This window comes from Condylura cristata, unplaced genomic scaffold (assembly GCF_000260355.1).
Source record: "Condylura cristata isolate star-nosed mole 26May11 unplaced genomic scaffold, ConCri1.0 scaffold00033, whole genome shotgun sequence".
NCBI classification, from domain to species: Eukaryota; Metazoa; Chordata; class Mammalia; order Eulipotyphla; family Talpidae; genus Condylura; species Condylura cristata.
This window is the reverse complement of record NW_004567134.1, coordinates 14,657,431-14,683,340: the sequence shown is the minus strand read 5'-3', so window position 1 is coordinate 14,683,340 and position 25,910 is coordinate 14,657,431. Positions and strand designations below refer to the sequence as shown.

General features: G+C 56.5%; 1 protein-coding gene across 3 annotated transcripts in view; it reads left to right on the top strand.

The window, feature by feature from the left end:
* Positions 1 to 25,910, top strand: part of IFT122 (intraflagellar transport 122) — a 56,391-nt gene that overhangs the window by 13,799 nt on the left and 16,682 nt on the right. Inside the window, exons 6-18 of one of the 3 annotated variants that reach the window (XM_012732160.1) lie at positions 2,402 to 2,468; positions 3,284 to 3,430; positions 4,470 to 4,649; positions 6,447 to 6,522; positions 7,199 to 7,390; positions 7,539 to 7,677; positions 8,767 to 8,969; positions 9,786 to 9,923; positions 11,137 to 11,301; positions 13,171 to 13,368; positions 16,418 to 16,558; positions 19,601 to 19,654; positions 23,014 to 23,175. In XM_012732160.1, coding sequence (XP_012587614.1) covers positions 2,402 to 2,468; positions 3,284 to 3,430; positions 4,470 to 4,649; positions 6,447 to 6,522; positions 7,199 to 7,390; positions 7,539 to 7,677; positions 8,767 to 8,969; positions 9,786 to 9,923; positions 11,137 to 11,301; positions 13,171 to 13,368; positions 16,418 to 16,558; positions 19,601 to 19,654; positions 23,014 to 23,175 — 1,862 coding nt within the window. The remainder of the gene's footprint in view (positions 1 to 2,401; positions 2,469 to 3,283; positions 3,431 to 4,469; positions 4,650 to 6,446; positions 6,523 to 7,198; positions 7,391 to 7,538; positions 7,678 to 8,766; positions 8,970 to 9,785; positions 9,924 to 11,136; positions 11,302 to 13,170; positions 13,369 to 16,417; positions 16,559 to 19,600; positions 19,655 to 23,013; positions 23,176 to 25,910) is intronic. The other 2 variants (XM_012732162.1, XM_012732161.1) reach the window with 2 other exon arrangements.

The window sequence follows — 25,910 nt, the reverse complement described above, 5'->3', positions numbered from 1 at the left end:
ACCTCCTGCCCACCCCCCGGCCCGCTGTGGTTGTGGGGTGTGCTGCTTGCGCACGGTGTCACCTTTACTGTTTGGTGGCTGCAGATCCTCCTGAGGGGCTGAGTGCCCTGAGGAGTCCGCCCTGCCCCACACGTGGCACTGGCCCGGTGCTGGCACAGGGGACAGGGCCCGTGGAACTTGAGCCTGGGCTGTAGGTTCGCTCTGTTGTGGCTGGTTCGGTGCCACCTCATCAGCTTGGCTGCCTTGCTAAGAGAGGGCAGCCCGGGAGCAGCCCTGAAGGAGGAGTCCCGGACCCACTTTCCTCTCCTCACCCGCCGCCCACAGGTGTGAATAACGGGTGGGGGTGGTTATTCGCTGAAAAGCTTCAGCATTTTCTCCATGTGCTGCACTGGTCAGTGTGCTTTCTTTGGGGATTAAAATAGCATCCCTGGCTTCAGAGTCTGTGGTAAAAATGTAGTTTTAAAATCGAGTTTGTCAGGGTGTCGTACGAAGAAGTGCTAGCCCAGAAGTTGAGCGCTTGTGATGTGCCAGGGCCGTGCTGGGGGCGGGCCGTGATTACCTCTCACAGGCCGAGGTGGGCCCAACTCCTAGTCCTGCTCTGCTGCCGAGGCAGGCCAGTGGCTCGCAGGCCGAAGGTGGAGGGGCTTGGAGGCCCAGGCAAGGCCCCAGGAGAGCAGGCGTGCCGGTGAGCCTGCACGTGCGCCTACTGCGCTGCGCCAGCTCAGGGGCGGGAGGGCAGGCTGAGGGTGCCGGTGCGCCAGGGGAGGCTCAGCCCGCACAAGGCCGCGCTGTGGTGAGGCCTGGGAAGCGATTTCCAGAGCGCACCGTTCATCACATTGAACGCCAAGTTGTGCTCTGCTTGCACACTAATAATTATGAGGAAGTTGCCGTTTCTTTGAGGTAGACCAGAAGAATCACCATCCAGCTTGCATTATCCCTCCTCTTTAGGAATCCTGACACAGGGCTATAGCTACTCAAAAGGACAGTGTCCAGGTGCAGGACAGGGCGCTGTCCATAGGTCCACTGGTGCGCATCAGCACACACGCAGACTCAGGGAACAGCAAGGGGCTTTAATAAACAGGGAGACAAAGGGCCTCGAAGGCCACAGGCTGTCTCACCCCAGCTAGTGTCCACAGTGCCCAGAAGTCCTAAACAAAGCCCACTCATTCAAGATGCCACCGTCCCCTCAGTGGGGGCACGGATCATGGCAAGCAGTGGGCCGGAGTCCAACTGAGATGACGCTGCAGTAGCCCACTGCCGGTTTGACGGTCAGGATGGACAGCAGGGGACCAGAGCGGCGGAGGCAGCAGCATTGGGAGGTGCTGATGGGTGACTAACCACTCTCAGAGGTGACCCAGACACCGAGAGCCCGTCACCCATGGGAGGTGCTGGACGGCTGGCCAGTGGTGCGAGTTGCTGGCCCGCACCAGCAACAGCTCCTTGAGCCACCAGGCCCCAGGCCTGTGGTGGCCCAGGCGATGGCAGAGGCAGCAGCGGGCGGCCTCCACAAAGCTCTCCGCTTCTCTTCTTCCTTCAGAGATCCACTGCTGGCGCGTCTGCAGCCCCAGCCCCAGCGAGCGCCGGCGTGCGGCCCTTCAGCCAGTCCCGAGCTGCCTCCCCCTCGCTTACCTCCTCTCTCGGGGCTCCCCGCATGCCAGTCTGGGTGGACAGGTTTCAGTCCTATGACTGCACCACTTACCTCTTGGCACCTGGTTTTTCCATCCCCGACGCAGGCACCAGGTCCGTGGGCCTCTGCTGCTGGCAGCTGGAGAAGCCTCAGCGCTCGCTGCCCGCGGGGCCCCAGCGGCCACATGCGCGGGGCCGGGTGGCAGGACAGCCGCTGCGGTCGCCGTCACTCTGGCCTCTGCTAGCAGCCTGAGCCCCAGTGGGCTCTGCTGGTGGCAATAAAGAGCCTACCCCGCACTGCCCGCAAGCAGTGCTCTGGCCAAGCGCCAGGGAAGCCCGGGAGGGGTTGTGTCCAGTTTCAGTGACGCGCGCTCCCAGTGGCCAAGGTGGTAGTGAGGTCTCTGCGCATGCAGCTGCTTCCCCTCGGACTGCATTTGATGTCACGTTGTACAGATCCAGCAAGAGCTGGGTGTTCTGCCATTATCACCTGCGTCGGTGACCACCTCCGCAAAGATATTCCTCCACCGGCACCCCTGCTTCCTAGTATTCCCACCCCGTGGTTGATAGCCACCAATCTCTTCTCCAGCTCTGTATATTTAGTCACTTTGGGAATGTGATATGGAATTATATCAATATAACCTTTGCCATTGACTTTTCCCACTCAGCATAAAACCCTGGAAATCCATCTCAGTTGTTGTGTAGCTCAAGTTTGTTCCTTTTTTATTGCTGAATAAATAGTCCAGCCATCTGCCTTTAACACTGTTTTGCACTGAAGGCTTGTGGTCTCCTGAGCAGAAGTCCGTCTCCAAACACAAGTCCAGCAGCAAGATCACCTGCTGCAGGTGAGTTGGGGCAGCACCCAAGGTGGCTTGATGCTCCCTTCCGACACTTAAAGTCCAGTTGGCTTACAGCGTGCAGATGGTCCTGCGTAGTCCGCTGCTTGGGCGCCTCTCTCACCCAGGGAAGGGAGCGCCAGTTGCCTGCCTGCTGTCACCGAGTCAGCCTCCTTCGTGGACTCCGTGCCCGGTGGAGGCTCTGGGGGCGCAGCTCTCCTTGCCAGGCAGCATGGGTGCCGGAGGAGCACAGACCTGTTTGATCCAGATCCAGTGGCGGGTAGGCTCTGGGACCTTAGGATGCCACTCAGGCTCTGGCGAGGGCCTCCGGTCCCTTCTCTTACAAGTGAGGGCACGTGCTGTGTGCTCTGGGAAGCCCACAGAAGGCTTACCACGTAGCACCTGGCACGCGGCAGACACAGTATAAATTTAGCTATTTTTGCTGTTCAGCTTCTGAACGTGGCCTTTCCTCCACTCCTCACCTGTTGGGCACCTGTTTAGGTGCTGGCTGGGCAAGCACCAAGGCAGGTACTATTCTTAAGGTGCCTCTGAGGTGGGGAGGTGTGGAAACGGCCTCTGGGCAGTGGCGGCTGGCTCTGCAGTACACGCCAGGCGAGGGCAAGTCCAGAGAGCGGGAGCCACGCACGGCTTACCAGTGTTAGTGCTCGAAATAAAGGGCATTTTCAGTGTGGTCCTGTGACGTTTGCGTCAGGACCAGGGTGAGCAGTTACTGCGGCCTGCCCAGACTATACTTCTCGTGCTCACTGGTGTGACCTGCTGTGTCCTTTCCCTCTCCCCATGCCCTCTGTTGATGGTGTGGACAGCTGGACAAATGACGGTCAGTACCTGGCTCTGGGCATGTTCAACGGGATCATCAGCATACGGAACAAAAGCGGCGAGGAGAAAGTGAAGATCGAACGCCCTGGGGGCTCTCTGTCCCCCGTCTGGTCCATCTGCTGGAACCCCTCAAGGTGCTGGTGCAGCGTCCCCCTGCAGGGCGAGCCCCTTGCGGAGCAGGCCTCGCTGTGCGGGCCGCGTCCTCGCCCCAGTTCTCTCTGATTTCGGAGGCCTCAGACCTCACTGACTGATGAGTTTTGGAACCTGTTCCATTTCAGTGGAATTTTTTGAGAGCCCATCTTGTGTGTTGGAACGACTCCCAGAGATTCGGCTAAGCAGATGAGCTATCTAGGCCAGCCCGAAGTGTGTGTGCGTGCGTGTGTGTGCGTGCGTGTGTACGCGGACGTGCGCACATGTGACAAAGTAGGGCTGTATCCTCAGGCATTTATAGCTCACCTCTTTGCTGTGGCTTTTATTCTGGTCCTTTCCCTTTTTGGTTCTTTGCTCCAAGTCTGGGCAGAACATTTGCTCATCCGATAATAAATACTTCTCATGAGCCTTTTTTGCTGCCCTTGCCAGAAAAGCCAAAATTTAGTCTGTAAGTGTCCTTTGAGCCTAGAGTTCACAGACAGTTGGCACCTACCTTCTCCAGCTTTCCACACGCTTTCCCTCCTCTGCCTGTGTGACTTGGAGGGTGGACTAGGAGCTTTAGACACTCTTTGTAAAATCCTGCAATATTGTAAAGCCGTCAGCATCCCTCCCCCCCCTCCAGAGTCCTCTGAAGGTAAAAGCACTTAATTGTTTACCAGCCCAGTGGCACCTTACAGGTGGTGCCCACTTGATTTAGAAGGCCGTATGAGCCCACTGCCTTTCCGCCACTCGATAAACACGCCTCTTCCTGAATAACTTTACCCAGATGCGGGCTGTACCAGGCCTGTCTAATGCCTTCAGAGCCATTAGCCTGCCCCAGAGTTCCTGCTATTGGATTTTGTGGCCAGAGATGACTTTGTGGCTTCGGGGTACCATTTTTAATTCATGAGAAGCAGGATGCCTGGTGTACCTGGTTGCTGTCCTCTTCCGGACAGGGCTCAGGGACTCTTAGACAGGTTTTGAAATTATAGCTTCAGTGTAGTTCTCAGCAGCGTGATTGTGAACAACCACTTATGTCTACAGCCGATGGGAGAGTTTCTGGATGAACAGAGAGAACGAGGATGCCGAGGAAGTCATGGTCAACAGATATTTTCAGGAAATCCCTTCTTCCACTCTGAAGTCAACAGTGTACAGTAGTCAGGGTAGTGAGGCAGAGGAGGAAGAGCCAGAGGACGAGGACGACAGCCTCAGGGACGACAGCTCGTGAGTGTCCCGAGGGCCGAGGGCCTCCTCGGAGGGCCGGGCTGGCGCAGGCCTGCCGGGGAGAGGCTGCTCGCAAGCTCCTTTGCCAGAGGGCTGGGGGAGGTGCTAAAGAAAGCTCCCCCGGCAAGGGGGGCACACCCTTAAAGCGTGTTGTGTGTGAGAAACTTCAGGAAATACTTAGAAGTCTAGAAAGCTCCCCTTTTCCAGAAAACCTTACCGCTGAGGAAACTACTGTTAAAATGTTAGTGTATTTCCCCTCAGTTTTCTGTGTGTCCATGTGATTAACCCGTCCTACATTGTCATCTTTTTTCCACACTTCCCATCACAGAATGAACTCTTTCCAGCGCCCCTGGCCGTCCTGGGGGGACATGCCTTGCACCTTGCTCGATGTGCCCCAGCCCATCGGGCACCTCGCCTACCACCAGGCCCTTTTCCAGCTGTGCCCCCGCAGTGGCCTCCCCTGCATGGCTAGGATACATGTCGAGAGGGGCCCTCCCTAGCCACAGCCCTCACTCCCGGGTCCTGGCTGTCAGGCCCTTTTCTTCCTGGAGCAGGGAGAACCTGGGCAGCCAGGAGCTCCCGATGGGACAAAAGTGACCAGGCAGGGGGCTCCACACTGTGTGCTAGGAGGCCTTCTCGGGGCTCCCTGGGAGGAGGAGTGGGAGGCAGGGGCCGGAAAGGGGGGCGGGGGGGCTTCAGGTCTTCATCTGAGCTTTAGCCGGAGCAACCTCTTTGATTCCTTGAGTTTTCATTTTGATGAAGAGTCCTAGTGCTGGGGGGAAGGAGTTGGAACCACCAGTCTCGTTGGGTACGTGGGGGCTGGACTAGCCCAGAGCCACATATGAACCCACCCCCCGGCCCCTCAAGAAGGCTGTTCTGGACTATACTGGCATGTCAGTGCCAGTCACAAAGTCCTGCGGGCCCCTTCCTGTTAATGTCCTCCTCTCTGCTTTCCCCGGTATGCCTGGCGGCCTGTGATATCTCTATTAAGCTACTCTTGGCCGAGTTTTGCAGATAAGACTACCCCCTGCCTTGTCTGCGTGGCTACCGGTGCCGCCAGGTGATCTGGGCGAACACCAGGCCTGCCAGGCTGGGGCCGCTCTCTCGGGCTAGACCCCCAGGAGCCTGACCCCCCGTGTCAGCTGAGGAACTCTCAGCTGGGTTCGACAGCCCTCACCCCACAGGCTGAGCTCAGATTCAGATGCGGTTGCTGGTCTTCGGAAAGCCCACTGTTCTAGAAAGCCCACTGTCCTTTCTTAGCGCCAGGCAGAACCCATCTCCCCTGTGTGAGAGCCCTTGCTGTGGAGAACCTAGTTTTAGGTGCTATTTTCCCTTTTCAGAGAGAGCTCCAGGTTTCCTTGTCCATTAAGAAATGATCAGAGAGGCCGAGCTTTCCCATTGCTAAAGACATCCTTCTCCCCCAGCTCCCCGCATTTTACAGCACCTTAGGAAAAAAAGGATCTTGGCTCTACCAACCACCTTGCTCCTTTTTAGCTCGTTCCCAGGACACTTGGAAGTGGGGTTTAGCCTCTCCACTGGTGTGGGTGGGCACCGCAAGCTCAGGGGTGAGCTGACGGTAACATAACAGATCCCAGGGTGCTGGGCCTCGCTGCTCCTCACCCCTCAAATTGATTGGCAGGCCGGCCCACAGTATGCTTTGGCCTCGTGACAACTGTACCACTTGGCAGGCCGACAGCTGGGGCGGGCTGGCTTCTTCCTGTTGTTTGTTAGACCCTTAGGACTGGCCAGCCAGCAGGCCCTGGCCCCATGTAACCTCTTTTGTCTTCTGTTGATTAGAGAGGAACATAATGACATCCTGGCTGTAGCTGACTGGGGACAGAAACTTTCCTTCTACCAACTGAGTGGAAAACAGGTACGTTGCTCTCCGCAGACCCCGTGGGTGACGAGCGTGGTCATGTGCATGAGGGGCCGCTTTCCGCTCCCGACGGCATTGTTCGTCAGGGCACTCTCGTCGTCTGCTCCTGTCTCCTGAGCTTTTACGGCGCTGCTGTGGCGTGCTCAGGTCTGTGCACACTTTGTCTCCCGTTACTCTTACACCCTGTGAGCTATCAACTCTTAAAAAGGAGCAGACGAGACTCTTAGCAGTGAAATACTGTACTCCAGGCTGCACATACCAGAAGACATGGGGCTGGGGAGTGAAACCCGGACTGGCCTGACTACGGCCTTGGCCTCAGGAGTGAGCCCCGCTTCCCTGCATTTGCGCCATACACCCCCACACTGATAAGTGCCACCTTGGCCCTTCGCCGGGCCCAGGGGCTGCTGACATAGGGCTATGGAGTCTCTCTGCTCGCCAGAGCTCACAGACTGGCAGGGACACCCTGGATAGGCAACTACTTGTAAAAGCCAAGTGGTAGGAACAACCCAAATGTCTGTCAAGTGATGAGTGAATAAATAAAATGTGGACCGTCCATGCAATGGAATATTCTTCACCATGACATACTGTACAAGTCTGTAAGAAAAGCCTTTCACTCGCTGCAATTGTGGATTCAGAAGAGGTCTTTCCCTTGGTGTATGTCCTCTTTTCTCAGATCGGGAAGGACCGGCCTCTGAACTTTGACCCCTGCTGCATCAGCTATTTCACTAAAGGGGAGTACATTTTGCTAGGGGGTTCAGACAAGCAAGTATCACTTTTCACCAAGGATGGAGTGCGGCTCGGGAGTGTTGGGGAGCAGAACTCCTGGGTGTGGACGTGTAAAGTGAAGCCTGAGTCCAACTATGTGGTAAGGAGAAGTTTACGCCGTCAGGCTGTCCCCGAGTAGGCACTGAACACCAGCCACGCTTGGCCGCTCGGGTCGCCGATGTCTGCCCGTGCCCAGGGAGGGCAGACTGTCCACAGGGAGCTGCGTTTTGACAGCACTCTCCCTGCAGGTGGTCGGCTGCCAGGATGGCACCATTTCCTTCTACCAGCTGATTTTCAGCACCGTCCACGGGCTCTACAAGGACCGGTACGCCTACAGGGACAGCATGACCGATGTCATCGTGCAGCACCTGATCACTGAGCAGAAAGGTGAGAGCTGGGTCTGCCCCAGCCCTCCAGGCCTTGGAAGAGGGGTGGGTGAGGGAGCTGCTACAGGGCGAGCGGAGGGATAAGAGGGTCTGTCCTTGGTCTTTGAGAAACATTTGAACCACCGATTGCTTTTTTGTATGTGGAGGTGGGGGGCAGGGTGGGCCGTGGGAGCCTTTGAAAGTTTGCAAGCAATAAACCCTCTCTCAAAAAAGCCATTTAGAATCACAAAATTTTGCAGCCGATCCCAAGGGGGACATGGATTTCCTGAGTGAGAGAATAGTTTATAACAAGTCAAAACCAAGATGGCTGGTTTGGGTCTCTGTGGACCACCCTCCTCTGTGGTCAGACTTGTTTCCAAAGTGTTTCTCAGCCGTCTCCACTTGCCTCCTGGGGGGTCCTTATCCCAGAGATGTGAAGGGGTAAAGTGAGTCACCATAGCCCAGTCACAAGACAGGGTTTTGGGCCTACCCCTCAGACCCAGGTGGCCCCCTCTGTCCACCGAGGTGGCCAAGCGTGGCTGGTGTTCAGTGCCTACTCGGGGGACAGCCCAATGAGTAGGTCACTGTCGGGAGCCTGTGTGCAGGGATCAGGGTGCGGGCTGCCCTTCAGGTTCAGGGGACACCCTCTGCCCCCATCGGGGAAGGCCCCTGTTTACTGGCGCTGGTTGTGCGGGCGTAGCCACACGGGTGGTCCCAGTCGCCCTTCCAGGGACATTGTCTCCACTTTGGTGAGGGTATGCGAGCTCAGTGGGTACCAGAGAGGCTCATTTCCTGTAGTCTGGGGGCTGGGATGGTGCGTGTCCCCATTAATGCCAGGCATAGGATTTTTCTATTTATAGTCAGTGAGTGATGGAGCGAATTTTATTTTCCGTACTCAGCGTAAGCTTTGGGCCACAAAGATTATATACAGTTTTGGATTCCAGTGTTTAGCAGAACTGATTGTGTATAAGACACTCTGTAAGGAGTTTTTGATGAGAGTGTCTCACTTTAATTGCCAATAGCATTAAGTAAATGATAGCTTTTAATTTCTCTGCCTTCCACCTTACTTAACAACCTCTTCTGGAGCTGGATTTTTTTTTTTCTTTGACAGTTCGGATTAAATGCAAAGAGCTTGTCAAGAAAATTGCCATCTACAAAAATCGATTAGCTATCCAACTGCCAGAGAAAATTCTCATCTATGAATTGTATTCCGATGACTCGTCAGATATGCATTACCGGGTGAAGGAGAAGATCATCAAGAAGTTTGAGTGCAACCTCCTGGTGGTGTGTGCCAATCACATCATCCTCTGCCAGGTGGGCAGCCGCACTGGAGGGTGAATCGGTGAATCAGGCCTCTCCCAGGGAGAGGACGCCTAACCCGTGCTTTTAAGATTGGTCCCTAGGAAGTAAGTCCCTTCCACCGAACGCAGAGGTTGTTCGTGTCTTAACTTTGCTGACATCTGGATGAGTCAGACTGGACTGGAAGTCATGGGCCATAGACTGGAGAAGCAAAGCACTTCACTATTCTGGGATTACATCTGTTAGTGACTTAAAGCATAAATTTATATCCCAGAAAATGTGCATCTTTCAGTTAAACAACAGCAATTTTTATATCAACTGAAAAAAATAGTAATGGAGGTTTTCTTCCTAAGAGTCTTTTTTTCACAGAAAAGTTATCCTCAGCTGACACCATCTGGAAAGTGTCTGGTCATTTAGAGGGAGGCTTAGAGAGACTTTGAGAGGAGCCAGCCCCACATCCTTCTTGGAGGTGGAGGTGGGTTTGATTGCACAAAACGAGGCCTACTGGGCGTGCTAGTATGGAAGCCATCCTTCAGGAACCATGGTGGGAAGAAACACCATTAAAATCTCTAAAAGTCTAATGTTTAGGGGCACCACCAGCTGGACAGGGGCATGCTTTGGGGTGTGGCTGCCCGGGGGCCCTGTACAGAAGACCTGAGGCTCTTCTGTACCCCACGGAGCACCCCGTGGAGAGGGGCTGATGATGCCTAGTGGGGGGTGGAGGGGCTGGATAGACACCCACCAGTAGGTTTCCATCAGCCGTAGGAAGACCAGCGGGGCGGGCGGGGACACTCGTTCCTGCATCTCCGCACGGTGGGGTTTGCTTTCTAGGAGAAGCGGCTGCAGTGCCTGTCCTTCAGCGGAGTGAAGGAGCGGGAGTGGCAGATGGAGTCTCTCATTCGCTACATCAAGGTGATTGGCGGCCCTCCAGGAAGGGAAGGTCTGTTGGTGGGCCTGAAGAATGGACAGGTGAGCGCTCGCTCGGTTCCCGTGGGGCTGACCGCTGCATGCAGATGCTGGCAGCCAGCTAGTGGTGACCCCCCAGGCTTCTCCCCTGCATGGGCATGTTAGAGGGTGGCCCCGAGGTTGGTTTTATGAGGGCAGCTTCAGCCAGAGAGGCCCTCAAACTCGTAGTGTGATGCAGCCTCCACTCATTGCGTAGATTAGGGAGCAGGTAGGAGAACGCTAGAGAGGTGCAGTGACCATTCCTTGGGTCCAGTCTCCACTGGGCAGAGGGCTGCGCCAAGGCCGCTTGGGCACTAGAGGGTCCTGGTCCTCAGGCTGTCACTCGAGGCTGTAAGAAAAATGGGCCCTCAGCTTCCATAGATGCAGAAGATCTGGGTTACACAGAGTGAAATGGATGTCTGTGTGTCTGTGTGTGTGTGTTCTTTGCTCAAAATAAGAAAAGTTCTAAGTGGGCTACATGGAAACTTGAAAGCGAAAATATAACTGCATTAGTCTGAGCGCCAAGCTGTCTGGCAGATGGCTGTGGCTGAGGCTTGTCAGGCCTTTCCCGGGGATGGACGCCCTGGCGTGTGAGATCGGCAGGGCAGAGGAGCACTCCCGGGGGGGAGGGGGGCAGAGCCTGCTTCTCGCTCACAGTTCGCTGTCACCTCCAGTGTGAGCCTGAGAGCCTGAGAGCTTTGGGGGCAGGTCGACCTGGAGTCGTATTCTTACTTGACCACACTCCAGCTGTGTCACCTGGGGAGGGCACTGCACCTTTCTGAAGCTCAGGTTTCATGCACGAGGCTAATCCCGCAGACCCCACAGGCCTTTCCAAAGCTGATAGCTGTCATCGGCATCCTCCTCGTCTTGCTGTGGCTATAACAGATGTCCTGCTCGTGTTTATAGTGGCCTCTTCCGATGTTAGTGTCTTGGGTCTTGCTGGATGGTGTCTCTGAACCCTAGTGTGGTTCATGTCATTCACAGATGCCCGGTCCACCAGGCGTTCAGATGAGTTTGGATTGCCTGCGCCTGGTGTTACTTTGGTGACCTCTGCTGAACCGTGCTTCTGGTCTCCTCCAGAAGCGCAGGCTCTTTTCTCCCTGCCACCTTGTCTGTTCCGAGCCTCTGGGCCGGGAGTTAGTGGGTGTTGTTCTTGGAGCGCACATGGCACCCCCGCCCTGGCCACACGCCTGTCTTGTTGCCATGGTCACGCACGCTTCCTCTGAAATTTCCCCAGATCCTGAAGATCTTCGTGGATAATCTCTTTGCCATCGTCCTGCTAAAGCAGGCCACGGCCGTGCGCTGCTTGGACATGAGTGCCTCCCGCAACAAGCTGGCTGTGGTGGATGAAAACGACACGTGCTTGGTGTATGACATCCACACCAGGGAGCTGCTTTTTCAGGTGACGTTGCTGAGAGCGCTGGGCCTTGACTTAGAGGCAACTTTCCAGGCCCCGTAGGAGGGCCCATTCCACGCCCCGCAGCCCCAGGGAGAGCAGTGAGGTAGGGGGTGCAGAGACCGGCCCCAAGTCCGAGAGGCCCGGGCACAGCCTTCCCCTTCAGTTCCCCCGACAAGCTGCTGGAGCCCGTGCGCCTCACTGATGGCAGTAAGGCCTTTCCCACACGGTTACTGTGAGGATCCCACGAACGCTGGTAACTCACTGTGGCTCAGGGCAGGGGCTCAGCATGCGGGTGATTGCTTTTGAAGAAATCTGCTTCTCCCTTGCTGGAGGCCTGCCTGTGTCTGTGAGTGACTAAGACACAGTATAGTGACAGGATCGCAGTTGTCATCGGAAGAAGAGAAGGGACGGGGGAGTTCCCCACCCCCATCTTATTTCACAAGGCCTCTGTGAGAGCCCCAGAATGGGACTACTCGAGGGGTCAGGCGCTCACACACATTAGGTCCGCGGCGGTGGGCAGTGGGCCTTTGAGAAGCAGGCCTAAAGGCGCCACGCCCAGCGCCTGGCCGACTTTCTGCCTCTTTAGGGCTTTGTGAGAGATCAGGCCTGTTTGCCTGAAGTGAGTTCCCCTAAACAGTTCCTACAGTTTCCCCAGCGTTGGAGTGGGGGGCCTCGTCCCTTCTGGGCGCCTTTCCTCCGCAGGGAGTCAGCAGGTGGGGGGCAGGGCGTGCTGGAGAGCGAGCTGCCTCAGTAAAGCGGAAGGTGCTAGTGCCTACCGCAGCCTGAGGGACGCCGTCAGTCCTTAACAGCTTGCTCACAGCGCTGGGAAGCAGAGTGGTGGGGAAAGCACGGCCTTGCCTTAGACCCGGGCCCTGACGTCACGACTCACGGTGTGATCTCCAGCTCGGCAGTCAGCCTCACGGAGTCTTCTCTCTAGAATGGATCTAGGAATCGTTCCCTCTCAGAATTGCCACAGGACTAGCAAGACTCCGTAGAGCCTAGCTCAGTGCTGGGCACAAAAGAGGACCCTGAATATCACCTGTCTCCAGCCTTAACACGCCCCTCTACCCAGCTCCCATGGGTGCGTTGCACGCCTCCAGCTCGGCGTCTTCACCCAGACGTAGAGCTGTGTGGGAGTGGAAGGGCGTGAGCCCTTCCCAGGCCGGCGGCGGGTCCTGGAGCAGGCGAGGGAAGGGACTGCTCAGGCCTTATCGGGAGAGATAAACACTGCCAGTTATCTTTTCCTGCTGAGTTTTCTCCCACTGCCCTTGCCCTCTGCTAATGAAAACAGCTACATTGTTTTTTTTGCTCATTATAAAAGATCCCAGGCAGAAAGGTATGAACATTTGCTGGTCCCCGAGCAGAAAGCTTTGAATGGCCGTGAGGGAAGGGCCTCCCGGCTGACTGTATCTTTACAGTGTGCGAGTGGTGAATGCTGAGACGATATATTATTTTCTAATTTTAAAACAACTCTGTTCCTTTCTCATTATAAGAAATAGATGCTCATAACAGCAAACAGAAAATGTAGACAATAAAGAGCAGCCGTAAATCTGCCCACAGAATAGCCACGGTCAGCCCTTCGGAGTTCATCCCCTTGGACCTTCCATGCGCAGCTGTGTCACTCTGTGCCTTCATGCACTTTGCGGGTTTGCCCACCTAGGTTGGTGATTAATGTTTGGGAACAATCATATTTTTCTTACTCAAAAATTCCAGCATGCACAGGGCGCAGAGGAACTTGCCTCTAGGCCTCGCCCCGGCCTGCGGGACGCCCGCCGCCTCATCCTGCTGCCAGCCATGCAGGCTCTCAAAAGAGCACTTGGCCGCGTGGAGGGGTGGGGGGTGGTCGAGGACCCTTGCCGTCATTGTCTCTAGGAACCAAATGCCAACAGCGTGGCCTGGAACACCCAGTGTGAGGACATGCTCTGCTTCTCGGGCGGCGGCTACCTCAACATCAAAGCCAGCACCTTCCCCGTGCACCAGCAGAAGCTGCAGGGCTTCGTGGTGGGCTACAATGGCTCCAAGGTCTTCTGCCTGCACGTCTTCTCCATGTCGGCCGTGGAGGTGCCGCAGGTAACCCCGGCTGCCAGCCTGGCCAAGACCGCTCCTGCGGAGATCCCGCGTCACATGTGTCAGTTTCCACAGGGGTCGGTTTGCAGCCCCCCCAGTACGGACGTGTCACCCCTTAGCTTTGAGTGCCCACCCCCACGACCCAGGAGTGCCCAGTGTGGGGTTGCCAGCACCTTTTATCGCCTCCTTGTAGTTCCATTTGTTTTTAACGCCTGCACTTTGTCCCGTCACACGGATATTCCACAAGGTATTCAGCCAGTACCTGTTGTGGGACAGTTGTGCTGTTTACAGGTTGGTATTTTTTTGCCATCATAGATAGTGGGCATTGCTCTAGCTAAGTCTTTGCACTGCGCCCAACTCAGCTCCCTGGTATAAATTCCTAGGAATTGCTTGGTCAGAGGCTAGCTTATTTGAAAGATTTTAAAGCATGTTCCCAGATTGCCTTTCAGCTAGTCTGTAACAATCTATGTTCCCTCCACACCCCTGCCCTCTCGCTCTCCCCCGAGGAGCTTCTAGTAAAGAGCCCAGCTGGAGTCCACCGCTGCCTCTAAGCTGATGCTCCCCTTGTTACTCATTGCTTCAGGGATGGTTAGTGCCAGACACAGAGCAGTTATTCAGTGGATGCTAGTGTGATTCAGCTCTAGGATAGGGAAGGGAAACCAGCAAGCCAAGGAAAGAAGGGGATGAAGTGGGGGAAGAGGGCAGCCACAGAAGGGCAAGGGCAGCTCCCTGGACGGTTCCTGTGCAGTTCTCATCTGCTGCCCACCCAAACCTATGCCCCATGCCCACCAGAAACCCCGTCTTCCATGGTCACGCCAAACAGGCTATGCTGGTTGAAGATTTTTCTCCCAAGATTGCCATCCTGACCTCAAAGATAAATGCAGTTTGCTGCTCCCTGACTTGGGCCGGCCCGCAGGAGCCGGAGGGGCGGCCAGGGCTCCCTCTGCCAAGCCCCAGAGTCCCCCAGCCGCACGGAGGCCATCCTGCTGACGCAGCGGGTCGGGACTGCCAAGGGTTAGGAAAGGCCGCCTGAGACAAAGGCTATTTATCTGTCGCCTCTGCCTCCAGCCATCCTGTGGTTTTGGCCTGGGAGGAGCGAGAGAGCATCAGGCCCACTCCGGGGATTTCTGGTTTCCTTTAGAAATTTACATCATCTTATGCAAGAATGGGTTTGTTCGGGCTGCCAAGTGGGGCAGCGTGCCCCAGTCCTGCTCCTAGGGCGGGGTGTCTCCGTGCTTGGGTTGCAGCAGTGAGATAAGGCGGAGCTCAGCCGGCATTTGCTCAGTTAGGATATTTTAGTCCCCCTTTTCCAGATGGCGTCTCTCAGGCAAGCCCAGCCTCACCCCTGGGTGGCACGTCCAATTCTGATTGCTGAGCGGGCCACCCCCACGCATGGTGCAGTCAGTGTGATGAGCAGTGATGTGCTCTGGGGCAGGGACTAGCTTGAGCTCTGGCTCGGCCGCTGCAGCCAGCTGTGGCCCTGAGCAGCCTCTTTTTGCTCTGTGGGCCTCACTTTTCTGTGCAGTGGGGCTGACATCCATCTTTCAGATTTCGTCTGGCTCAGTTCCTATCATTTTTATTTATTTATTTTTGAATCTCTTTTTTTCATAAAGATCTATTTACTTATACATACAGAACTGGGGTACAGGGCAGAGGTGCAGGGGCGGTGAGAGGATTCACCAGAGACAGAGTGGGGAGTAGAACACGCAGGCAGATTGACAAAATACACTGCTGAGGGGAGTAGCTGTGCCATGTGGTCACCTACAGGCTGGGGATCGAACTTGCACTGAAGCGGCAGCAGCTGGCTTGCGGTGCTGCGTCCTAACCCGTCGCGACACCAAGGAGGGATTCAGTTCCTATTATTAGCATCGTCATCGTCACTGGCAGTCGTACGCAGCCAACATCACAAAACACACAGAACACAGAAGCTCCTATCTAAGGCCGTTCAGCAGCAAGCTCATAGGTTACAGGAGGCAGTGACCCTGAAAGTTTCTGGAAGGCTGAGTGGAGCCGGGAAGGTGTTGCAGACAAAGGGGAAAGTCGGATGGGAGCAAGTGTGGAGGGGAGGGGAGCCGAGAGGAGGGGTGCTGAGGACAGGCATGGAGGTGTGAGCGTGCGCACTGCTGTTTCCAAGGCACTTCGTGCTTGCCGTGGCAGCCTGAGGGCGGGAGGGGCATCCAGACCCAAGCTAGTCGAGTGGCCCCAGAGTCACACAGCTGGGATGTGGTTGAGCCTGGGTTCTAGCAATACTGTCGCTCACGGCCTGCTGAGCCCCACCACCGCCAGGCCGAAGAGGGGGAAGGTGGGGAGGGTGGCAGAGCAGAAGCAGGAGCACGGAGCACGGAGAAGCAGCCACATCGCGCTCAGAGGGAAGATCGACTTACAAAGGAAAAGATTGCCTTCCGTGCTAGAACTTAAAAAACGGGACAGGAAATTTCAGAGATAAAGGCCCAAATGGAGAAAACAGGACTTCCAGCTCCACATTTGGGAACCATTAGCTCAGAGGTACTGACTGACTGACCTCCGCTGCCTGGGAATCCAGGAGAGAGGCAGTTCCCTAATGCACGGGGCAGCTCCCTGCCCTGTTGGGCTGAGCGGGCCCAGCTCACCTTTGTCCTCGAGGACGCACACACACGCGCAGATACACACAGCAGGAAGCATCATGGAGCCTGGACTCAGGCCCCTGAGCTCTAGCCCCGGTCGCCTGTGTGTCCCATATGTGTCCTCAGGTGCTCTCTCTGGGTCTCAGTCAGATGGTCTCGAGCTTCTGGAACTGACAGACGACGACCCAGCCTGTCCCCCTGGAGGTGGGGAGAGCAGTGGCCGGGCAGGAAGTCAGTGCCGCTGAACTGATTGATGTTGGGCAGAGAGAGGGTGGGGAGTGAAGGCACCGGGTGGGCCAGGCCAGGGGGGCCCTGAGTAGTGATGGTGGCGTCGCTCTGCAGCCATTTGCAGTGATGTCAGTGTGCACATCTGCACACATCTGGCTTTGTAGGACTCTGACTCTCCCTTGCTCTGAAAACAGTCTTTTTCCTTTTGATGAATCCTACAGTCTGCCCCGATGTACCAGTACCTGGATAGGAAAATGTTCAAAGAAGCCTACCAGATTGCCTGCTTGGGCGTGACAGATACTGATTGGCGTGAGCTGGCCATGGAAGCTTTAGAAGGGTTAGAGTTTGAAACAGCGAAGAAGGTAAGCATCCAGCCAGCATGTGCTGGGATTTGGTCCTCAGAACCTCCCTGAGGCAGGAGGGCTCCATCCAGGTCATGTCTGGAGGGCAGGTACATTCGGGGTGGGCTCTACCCATAGCTTGTCTGGGTTCAGCGCTCCCCTCAGCCACCCAGTGAGCCTGGACAGGAAGCAGCCTTTCCAGGGTTGCCATTTGTGACACTCAGGTGCTCTGTGGCGCTGGTGCAGTCAGCCTGTCAAGCCTGATGCGGAGATGCTCCTGCCAGGCTCCCGCCAGCGCCCCACTGGCTGTGACGTGCACGTGGCACCCACTAGCGCCTGGCACATAACAGGCGCTCAGAAAACGGCAGCTGTTACTTTGGGTCTAAGGCTGTTCCTCACCCAGGACTGTTTTACCGGACGCACCAATACGGGGCGTTTGGTCAAACGCCGCTCCCGCCGCAGTGTTGCGTTCCGTTCCGTGTACCTGCATGGCCTGATTCACGTGACATTTCCTGTCAGTTAGTCACACAAGTGGGGGGAAACATTTGCCCCCTTCCCAACTATGTCTCTGTGGGTTTCCACTAGAGCCTGGAAGGGCGACGGGGTGCCTCTCCCCTCCCTGACCCCTCTTTCCCCTCATCTCCTCAGTGGGATGGACACTCACTGTGCCTGTCCCGCAGAGCCGGGAGGGAGGGGGCCGAGCCGTGGCTGCCCGCCCCGCGCAAGACTTGGCGTGTGAAAAATGCGCGGAGTGAGACGAGACAGGACCCAAGCCGGCTGAGGAGCCCTGAGCGGTGCAGGCCCTGGGCCTGGCTCGCCGGTGCTCTTGGAGCTTCGGGCTCCATTCCCGGGGTGGAGGCAGGGAGTGTGCTCACTGCCCTGCGCCTGACCCAGCCTCCGGCCGCTCCGCCTGTGTGAAAGGGCCGCAGGAACCTCACCGCAGTTGTGATGCCAGTCACTATGACAGCAAGGAAAATTATCGTCCTGTAATGATGTTTTTAGATCTAGTCAGAAAAATTGTAATAGAGGGGGGCTTTGAGAATTCAGAGGCGGGAGCTTCCTTCTCCTGCCTTATTCAGGAGCTCCAGGAGGGACGAACAGCAAAGGATTCCTAGAATATGTTTTGTCTGCTTGCAGCCTGGAATGAAATGAAAATCCTTCCGTGTAGATTGTCAGCTCCTTGTGCTCAGGAGCGGGACAGTGACCCTCATCTTGGCATCTCCCAGCACTGCCCAGCCTGGGACCTTAGGCATGGCAGGAGCTCAGCAAAATGTCTGCAGGCAGGAAAACTAAACTGGAGTGGCTCCCTGTTGAGGTTAACGGAACCCAGTCCCAACCCTGTATCCCCCAGACGCTCCTGGAAAAGAGAAATATTTGTGTTAAAACCACGGGACTTTGACCACAGGCTGGAACTTGGTCATTTTATCCTGCCCCCGGCTCGCCCCTCCTGCCCCTCAGGGGCCCGGCCTGCTCTGACCAGCGTGCCCGCTAGGTGGCAGGGGAGAGCCGCTTAGCCCTGGGAAGCGGCCCTGTGCCGCCTGTTCCCACACTTCCTGGGCTGAGGTTGCGCACCATGGCGTAACTCTGACCACTCCGACCCAGGAACCCCAGACCCTGCAGAAGGTGCCAGGCCGAGGAACTTGGAAGCAGGTTTCTCCCACGGGTAAATCCTAGAGTCCTGTTAGAGCTGAATTTCAGAGCCCCGGGGAGACGGCATCGCTGGCTGGCCTGGGAAGCCAGGAGGAAGGGAAGTAGGTTCCGAGTCCCGGCTGGAGGGTCGGGGCCAGGGCCGGGCCAGAGGGCTCCTTTCCTCTCTGCCACTTGGCCAGAGAGCTGCGGCCTCCCCGCTCATGCTGCTTGAAGGAAGCCTGAGCCTGCAGGGCCTCCGCCCCTTCCCCGTGCCTGATTTACCCTTCCAAGGAGCTCCTCTTCACGGCCGCCCGTCTGCCAGCTTCCTCCTCGAGGCACGGCCTAACCCTGCCCCTGCCCCTTCCCTGGGCAGTGAGCTCTGGGGCATTCCGTTCACACTTGTGTAACTTTAACACAAGCGGGGAGGTTTAGTGATCAGTTGGCTCCGCCCATCTCCTTTTCCAAACGTGAGCTCCCGAACTGAGGAGGGGAGCAGGCATGGCAGTCCCTGCCCCCGGCCCCTGACAGGATGTCTGGCTCTGGGGGATAAGGAGATGAAGTCACATGGTGGCTATCTGTGTGGCCGCCGCAGCTGGTGACTTGCTCATTCCCCAGGTCTTGTGGGGCGAGGGCCTCATGCAGCTGCGGGCGGCGCATGGGGCCAGGGCATTCTGCATTTTCCATTCTCAGGGACTCCTGGGCCTGCCGCCGCCTCCAGGCGTGTCAGCCGTGTCAGTGTACAGCAGTGCCCACTGTAGTGGGCAGTGTAGAGCAGCACAGCAGTGTGGGAGTGTTGACAGCAAAGCTGCCGGCAGACCAGCCCCACGTGGCGGCCCGCGCCGCTAATCCCCTTGCAGACCCTGAAAGCAGCAAGAGGGGCTTAGCGCGCATCAGTCTCCCCAGGAAGGCTGCCCAGGTCTTTTAGCAGCCCACGGGTTAAAGTCTCTAGCTTGACTGCCAGTCCGAGGCCAGAGATGCGCCTTACGCAAGAGTTTGCCTTCCAGGGACTTGGAGTGATTTATTCCCCACCTCCCCCTTCCTTCCAGAAACCGTCTTTATTCCTTCTCAACTCTCTCTCCTCCTCTCCCTCTGTGTGGTCCCGGTCCCTGGGGGCTCTGGCCACCTCCTGCTCTGTCCACATCGGCGAGATGCACGGATGCGCGTGCGCCGGCCTGCCCTCTACCCCCTCAGCTCTGCAGGCCCGCGCCAGCCCGTGCCCCTCTCCTGCATACATTCTCCCAGGCAGGCCCCATCCCAGGCTCCAGTGTCGCCGTGGTCTCACCGTGGCCCTGCCCCACGCCGGTGAATCAGTGCTGGCCGTCCTCCCTGCCTTATTTGCTCCCTTCCTAAGGCTTGACTTTTCACCCTGAGCTAGTCACCCCCTTTTAAAGCCCTGGAGGCAGCTGATTTTACTCTCTATTTCTTCCCTTGTAGGCCTTCACCAGAGTGCAAGACCTCCGATACTTAGAACTCATCAACAGCATTGAGGTAAAATTGAAGTGTTCTTCCTTGTCAAGAAGTGGACTCGCTGTCAGCGGTGTGCAGGCAGCCCTTCCTGCAGGCGGGGCCCGAGACCTTCTGATGCCGCCGTGGGGGACACGGCACCCGGGAACTGGGAGAACAGTGTGAAGTTGGTCAGGCGACGCAGTCGTCCCTGGTGGCGGAGCTTTGGTTTCCTGTTTGTGAAATGGAACAAGCACCTTGCAGTGTTGCGGGCAGGGAGAAGTAGGGTTTTTTTTTTTTTTTTTCGAAGATTTATTTATTTATGCATACAAGAACTGGGGTACAGGCCTGAGGATTTTGGGGGGGTGGTGCAAAGATTCGCCAGAGGCAGAGTGGGGAGCAGAACAGGCAGGCAGACTGAAACACACTGCTGAGGGGAGCAGTGGGTGAACCAGGAGAGGTCTGCTGTGCCCTGTGAGTCAGCTCCCTGGCCTGGGGATCCAACCTGTGCTGCACTGGCTGCCGATAGCTTCAATAGCTTCGCGGTGCTGAGATTTAACCCCTTGCGCCACCAGGAGGCCCGGGAGTTGGGTTCTTATCTTTGTGGTGGAGGTGAGCTGCCTTCCATCCTCTGAGACTCCAGTGTTGTGCCAGTGTAGAGGCACAAGCTTGGCATCCACGCCCCTCTGCAGTGATGGGACCGGGGAGACCTGGTGTGGGGAGCGCTGGGGCCCACCCCCACAGGCCGCCACTCCCTGCCGCGTGCTGTCTCTGACAGCCAGACTCGGAGAGGCTGGGGCAGCTAGAGGCTGGGCAGCCTGCGCCGTTGGCTGGGCGACGGGCGACACTATTCTTAATTCCTGTTGTCTTAGTGCTGTCTGACTCTAAGTAAAAAAGGCGTACATATTTTTTCTCCTGAACAGATTTATTGTGAGGCTATGGGAATGTGAGATACATTTGAATCCCCATATGGAGACAGTGAGGAAATCAGCAAATGTCTTGTCCCTTCAGCTCAGTCCCGCATAATAAACACCTGTCTCGGGCCAGGCCTGTGCCCCGCCCGGTGGGCAGAACAGTTAAAGGAGCCTGCAGGCGCTCACAGCCTGTGCAGCCCGCTAAAAGCTGCCATCGAGGAGAGCCTGTATGGCCCGCAGTTGATGGGTGTGTGCCCCATTTTAAATCTCACAGCTGGGGGAGGCAGATACTGTTCTTACTCCTGTTTGAGAAGGAAACTCAGGCTCTGAGGCGAGGCCACAGCCCAAGGTCCACCGGCGAAAGTCACGCCAGAATCCCAGGCCAGTGATGTCACCCACGCCTGTGCTGTTTTACGAAGTTGCTTCTTGGGCCCCCCATGGTGGCGCTGTGGGTTGGAGCTCTGCACTGGGAACTAAGCCGAGCCATGGCCGCTTCAGAGTTCCAGCCCCACCCCAGAGGTGACCCACATGGCACAGCAGACCTCTCCTGTCTCACCCGCAGCTCCCCTCAGCAGTGTACTTTTTTGATCTGCCTGTTCTGCTCCCCACTCTGTCTCTGGTGAATCCTCTCACCCCCTGCACCTCTGGCCTGCACCTCAGTTCTGTGTGCATAAATAAACAAATCTTTAAACAAATAAGTTAAAAAATAAGTTGCTTCTTATGCCCCACCAATCCCACCCCCGCCCCCACCACTTACCTTGCTGTAGGGTGAAGGGTTTCTCCAGAGCCGCCCGCAGTGCTCAGTCAGATTGCCACCAGGGCAGTTGGGGCTGGGCACTTCTAAAGCCCTGGAACATGCTCTTTCGCTGTGCAAAGGCACCCGACTTCTGCAGGACCATTCACAAGTTCCAGAGTGCCCACCCTTTCTTGTGTGCGACAAGTTGAGCATGGGTTGAAGTGACCACGTCAACACTGTCTCTTGAACAAGGACGCGGTGCCATCGAGTGAGCCACTTCAGCTGCTGGAGGCCGTACTCACTTGCTCGAGGTGGTTGGCATTGTTCTCCACAACCGGGCTTCCCCACTGGGCCTCTTCTGGGGCAGTGAGGTACAATGGTACAACTGTGTGGATGACAGAGGCTGCTGCCCGTGGGGCCACGTGCAGGCCAGGCACATGCCGCCTCACCGTGGTGAGGTTCTGTGGCCTGGGTAGGGGTCGCCAGAGTGTCACACCTGGTGAGACCTGTTTTTTGTTTTTATTTTAAAAGATTTATTTATTTATGCGTATAGACTTGGGGTATAGGCCAGAGGCTTCACCAGAGACAGAGTGGGGAGCAGAACAGGTGGACTGAAGAAGTCCATTGCTGAGGGGAGCAGCGGGCGGGTCAGGAGAGGTCTGCCGTGCCATGTGGATCTCCTCCATGGCGGGGATCAAACTCATGCGGAAGTGACTTTAGCTTCTCAGTGCTGCGCTTTAAGCCGCTGCGCCCCCAGGGAGGGCCCTTGTTTTGTTTTTTAATCTCACCACGAAGTTGTAAGTCATTTCCTAGTGTTAACAGTTCGTTTACTGGGCTGATTAGCCGAAAGTTAAGCTTTTAGGATGATTCCTGTCAGTGAAGAAGCATGTTGCCTCCAGCTGTTAAACTCTCACCAGCTCGTCTTGGAGTTTGAGTCAGTGTCTCATCTTCCTCACTGTGACACACTTGCTAGAAAACAAGCGAAAGGCAACTGCTGGGGATGAGGGGCTGGGTGCTGCTGCGTGTTTACAAATACTGGCTGGAGACTAATGAGTGTTCCCTCACACGGGGGGAGGTGCGTGCCAAGGCCTTCTCCTCCCCCAGCTCACCCGCTGCTGCGTGTGCGTGTGCGCGTGTGGGCCCAGGTGTGTTGGGGCCATCGCTGGTCTCCCCAGGTGGTGCTCTGGTGGCAGACCATGCCAGCCGGTCCTCTTCCCAGTTGGGTCTCAGTGTGCTCAGGGGTGCCCACCCCCGCCGTCAGGGTGGGAAGTGTTTCCTCAGGCCCAGCTGGCCCACGGCAAGTGGCGCTTCTCTTCGCCAGAGAAAAGGCTGCAGTGAGACTCTAGCCTTTTATTTTTCTCCTTGGAACAAATCAGAAATCCCTAAACTTGCTCCCACCTGCTCCCCGCATCATGCGCCCCCTGCCCCAGACCAGGCCTGGGCCTTGGCCTCCCCCCAGGTGGGCAGCACATGTGCCCTGACTGCCGTTGTCGACTTGGAAGAACACACAAAAGCAGTCCTCAGGGATTCCCGTCAAACAAAAGTTTTCTTCTCTTTTGATCTTCACTTGTCTGGGAAAAAGATCTGCTTTTGTTGTTAAGTGTTCCCACCAGAAGCCCAGGTGAGAGGCGCAGCCCGGGCCAGGTGGGCTCCGGTGGGAAGGCCGGCTTCGCTGGGAATAGCCGCATGTAGCTGGGAGGGCTGCTTCCTGCCATGGCTGCGAAGGCCATTTCCTGTGCTTCTAATTTTTCCAGGAGAGGAAGAAGCGCGGAGAGACCAACAACGACCTGTTTCTGGCAGATGTGTTCTCCTACCAGGGGAAGTTCCACGAGGCCGCCAGACTGTACAAGAGAAGCGGCCACGAGAACCTCGCGCTGGACATGTACACCGACCTCCGAATGTTTGAGTATGCCAAGGTAACGCGCCTCGCCCCGCTGCCACGCACAGGCCACGGCGCCGAGCCGCAGCGGCCGAGGGGTGCACGCAGGAGGTGCACAGACACGAAACAGCAGGGGCCGCCGGAGGGCGCTGGCCTACTGGTCAAGAGGGGCCACCGAGGCCACTGTCCGTGGAAGCTGACCTAAAACTGACCTCGGTCTGACGTCCCAGAGACAGACTATGGCGGTCTAGACCTCTGTTGGCCCTGCCCGCCCAGGCTAGCGCTGCGTGTAGCCATCACCAGGGGTTCAGTATGGCTGAGGGGCAGAGCCCCCAGGAAGTCGGTCGCCTCAGGACCTGACCTTTAAGGGAATGTAAGGGCTGCCTACCCAGAGCAGGCTCTCGAAGGCTCGTGTGAGATCGGGGAGCCCAGACCAGTCGAGACATTTGCACACCAGGCTAGAGCAAGGGGAGAGGAGCCGTGGGCTCATGGGGCAACCAGGCTCCTCCTTCCTGGGGCGCCTTTGTCAGCCTGGCCTTGCCTGGCAGTAGCAGAAGACGCTTTGGAATAGTATAAGCAAATCATCAGCCACAAACAGCTAGTGGCTGTTAATGGCGCTTACCTAGTTCACAAGTTCAGGGTGGAAAACCTGCCCCCTTCCTGTGAGAGCCTGGGCTGATGGTTGTGTGGGGGGCTGTGGAGTGGCCGTCAGCCCTGGCACTGAGCACCGGGGCTCCAGCCTGTCTCTTCACCTTGGCGGTTCCTTAGTGCCCTCCTCAGACCCTGTGCTATACTTTGTTCTCTTCGTTTTTACCTCCCCCCCCCCCAGCACACCCACACACGAGATTTAGTACTGTGTTCAGAATGGGGACACTGAAATCTGTGTCTCTTTCTGGAGATAACATTTCAACTGAGGACAAAACCTCAAACTAAAGGATTGATTCCCTAGAGGGGGAATTTAGGCATTAGCAACAGCTGGACCCATTGTTCTTCAGGACCGGCAGCCCTTCTGGGAACCCCAAAACACCCAGTAGGCAGCTGTAGCGCCGTCAACAGCTCTAGCCCTGACCCTGGCGAGAAGCCTGTGGAGCCCTGTCCTGCTTTTGCTGGACTGAGCCTCCATTTCCTCCTCAGGGAGTAACAGAGCTGCCGTTCAGCTGGGTTTGGGGAACTGTACAAAATGCGTATGAGGAAGCCCTTTCCAAGTGTCGAGCTGTAGAAAGGGCAGGAAAATGTGAAGGGCCAGGCGCCACCCCAGGAAGGCTGTCTGTGGGAACGCGCCTCAGCCAGCCCCCACAGCCAGCCCTCTCCCTATGCCCCGGGTGGGCTTCTTGTGCCCACTGTCTCCACCCAGAAATGCAGCCTAGGGACACACTCCATCTGGTCTGTCTCTCAGGGATGGCAAATACTCGGGGGTTGTTTTTGGTTTTAGTTTTCAGTCACAATTCCAAGTAGGTTGGTTCCATTTCCGTCCCTCCGCCCCAATAGTCTGAATTTGAGAGATGTGTCCATACATTATGTGGGGAGGGGAGATACAGTGCTTATTAACATGGCGTGTTTTTGTTTACTTGACAACTGCTTCCCAAGATTCAATCTGGTTTTTGGAAAATTTTTAAATTACATTCCCACGTACAAATAAATTGTATGCTTTCCGGATAAGTGACATGTTTATGTGGTGATAAAGGGAATTATAATGCTCTTAACTCTTATGTAGTGTGTCCTTATCAAAACCACCAAGCCCGAGAACACTGTTTAGTCTCATTCATCACTCAGCACGGCCTCTTTCTGCCCACTCCAAGACCAAGGCTTTGCTTGGCCCCCAGATAACGTGTCCGTTAGCCTCGCGGAACCAAAGGGCCTCTGAAAACCCAGTTGGTTGCCCCTTGAAGGAGCCGCCCTTTAGACTCCCCTGCAGCTGAGTCGCAGTGCCCAGAGCCGCGCTCAGCCGGGCCGTCCCCTGCAAGCCTGTGAGCCGGGTGCCTGGCCCGGCGGTCTCCTCTGTTGGGAGGCGAATGTGCGGCTCCCCTGTGGCCCCTGACCTTGAGGCTTGCCCTCCTTCCCCTGAGCACTCACTTGGAAGGATGCTTCTGCCGCCTGGAAGCCCTGCCCCAGCAGCCAGCCTGATGAGACCAGCCAGGCTGGCGTTTCCCAGCTTCACACTGGCACGTGGATACGTGTTTCAGTAGCTGCTAAGAGTAGGGTGTGTCGGGAACCCCAACTGGGCCTCTTCGGAGGGTCGGTGGCTGCTTTCCAAACGGCTTCCCCTGCGTGAACCCGGTGGCAAGGTGGCCCTGTCTAGTGTTGGAGCCTCAGCATCAGGGTAAACGGGGCACCTTCCTCCCCTTAAAACAGCTGCTTGTCTTAGGCCCATCTGATGTATTATTTTAGGGGCTACATAATTACCCTGAAAGCAAGTAGGAAAAAAGTGTGAACGAGCTAATTGTTCGAGGAGGTTTTCAGCAGACATTGACGGCACTTTCCTGACAGAGGAGCGCTTTTGTGACACTCTGTGGGGCTGACGCTGCATACTCTGAGGGAGCGCCATTCCTGAGGCAGCCGCTTCTCGGGAGTCATGTAGACCGAGGCTCGGAGCTCTTTCACTTCCCGTTTTGAGCAGCCCCACCTTGAAAAATGTCAGTGCCAGAGCTGGCAAGCCTGTGCATTCTGGGTCACTGTATCCTGGAAAGGGGACTTTCTGAGGCTGTTTCTCAGGCACTCTAGGGCTGGCTTTCCAGAGCCCCATCGTGGTAAAGAAACCCAGCCCGGCAGCCT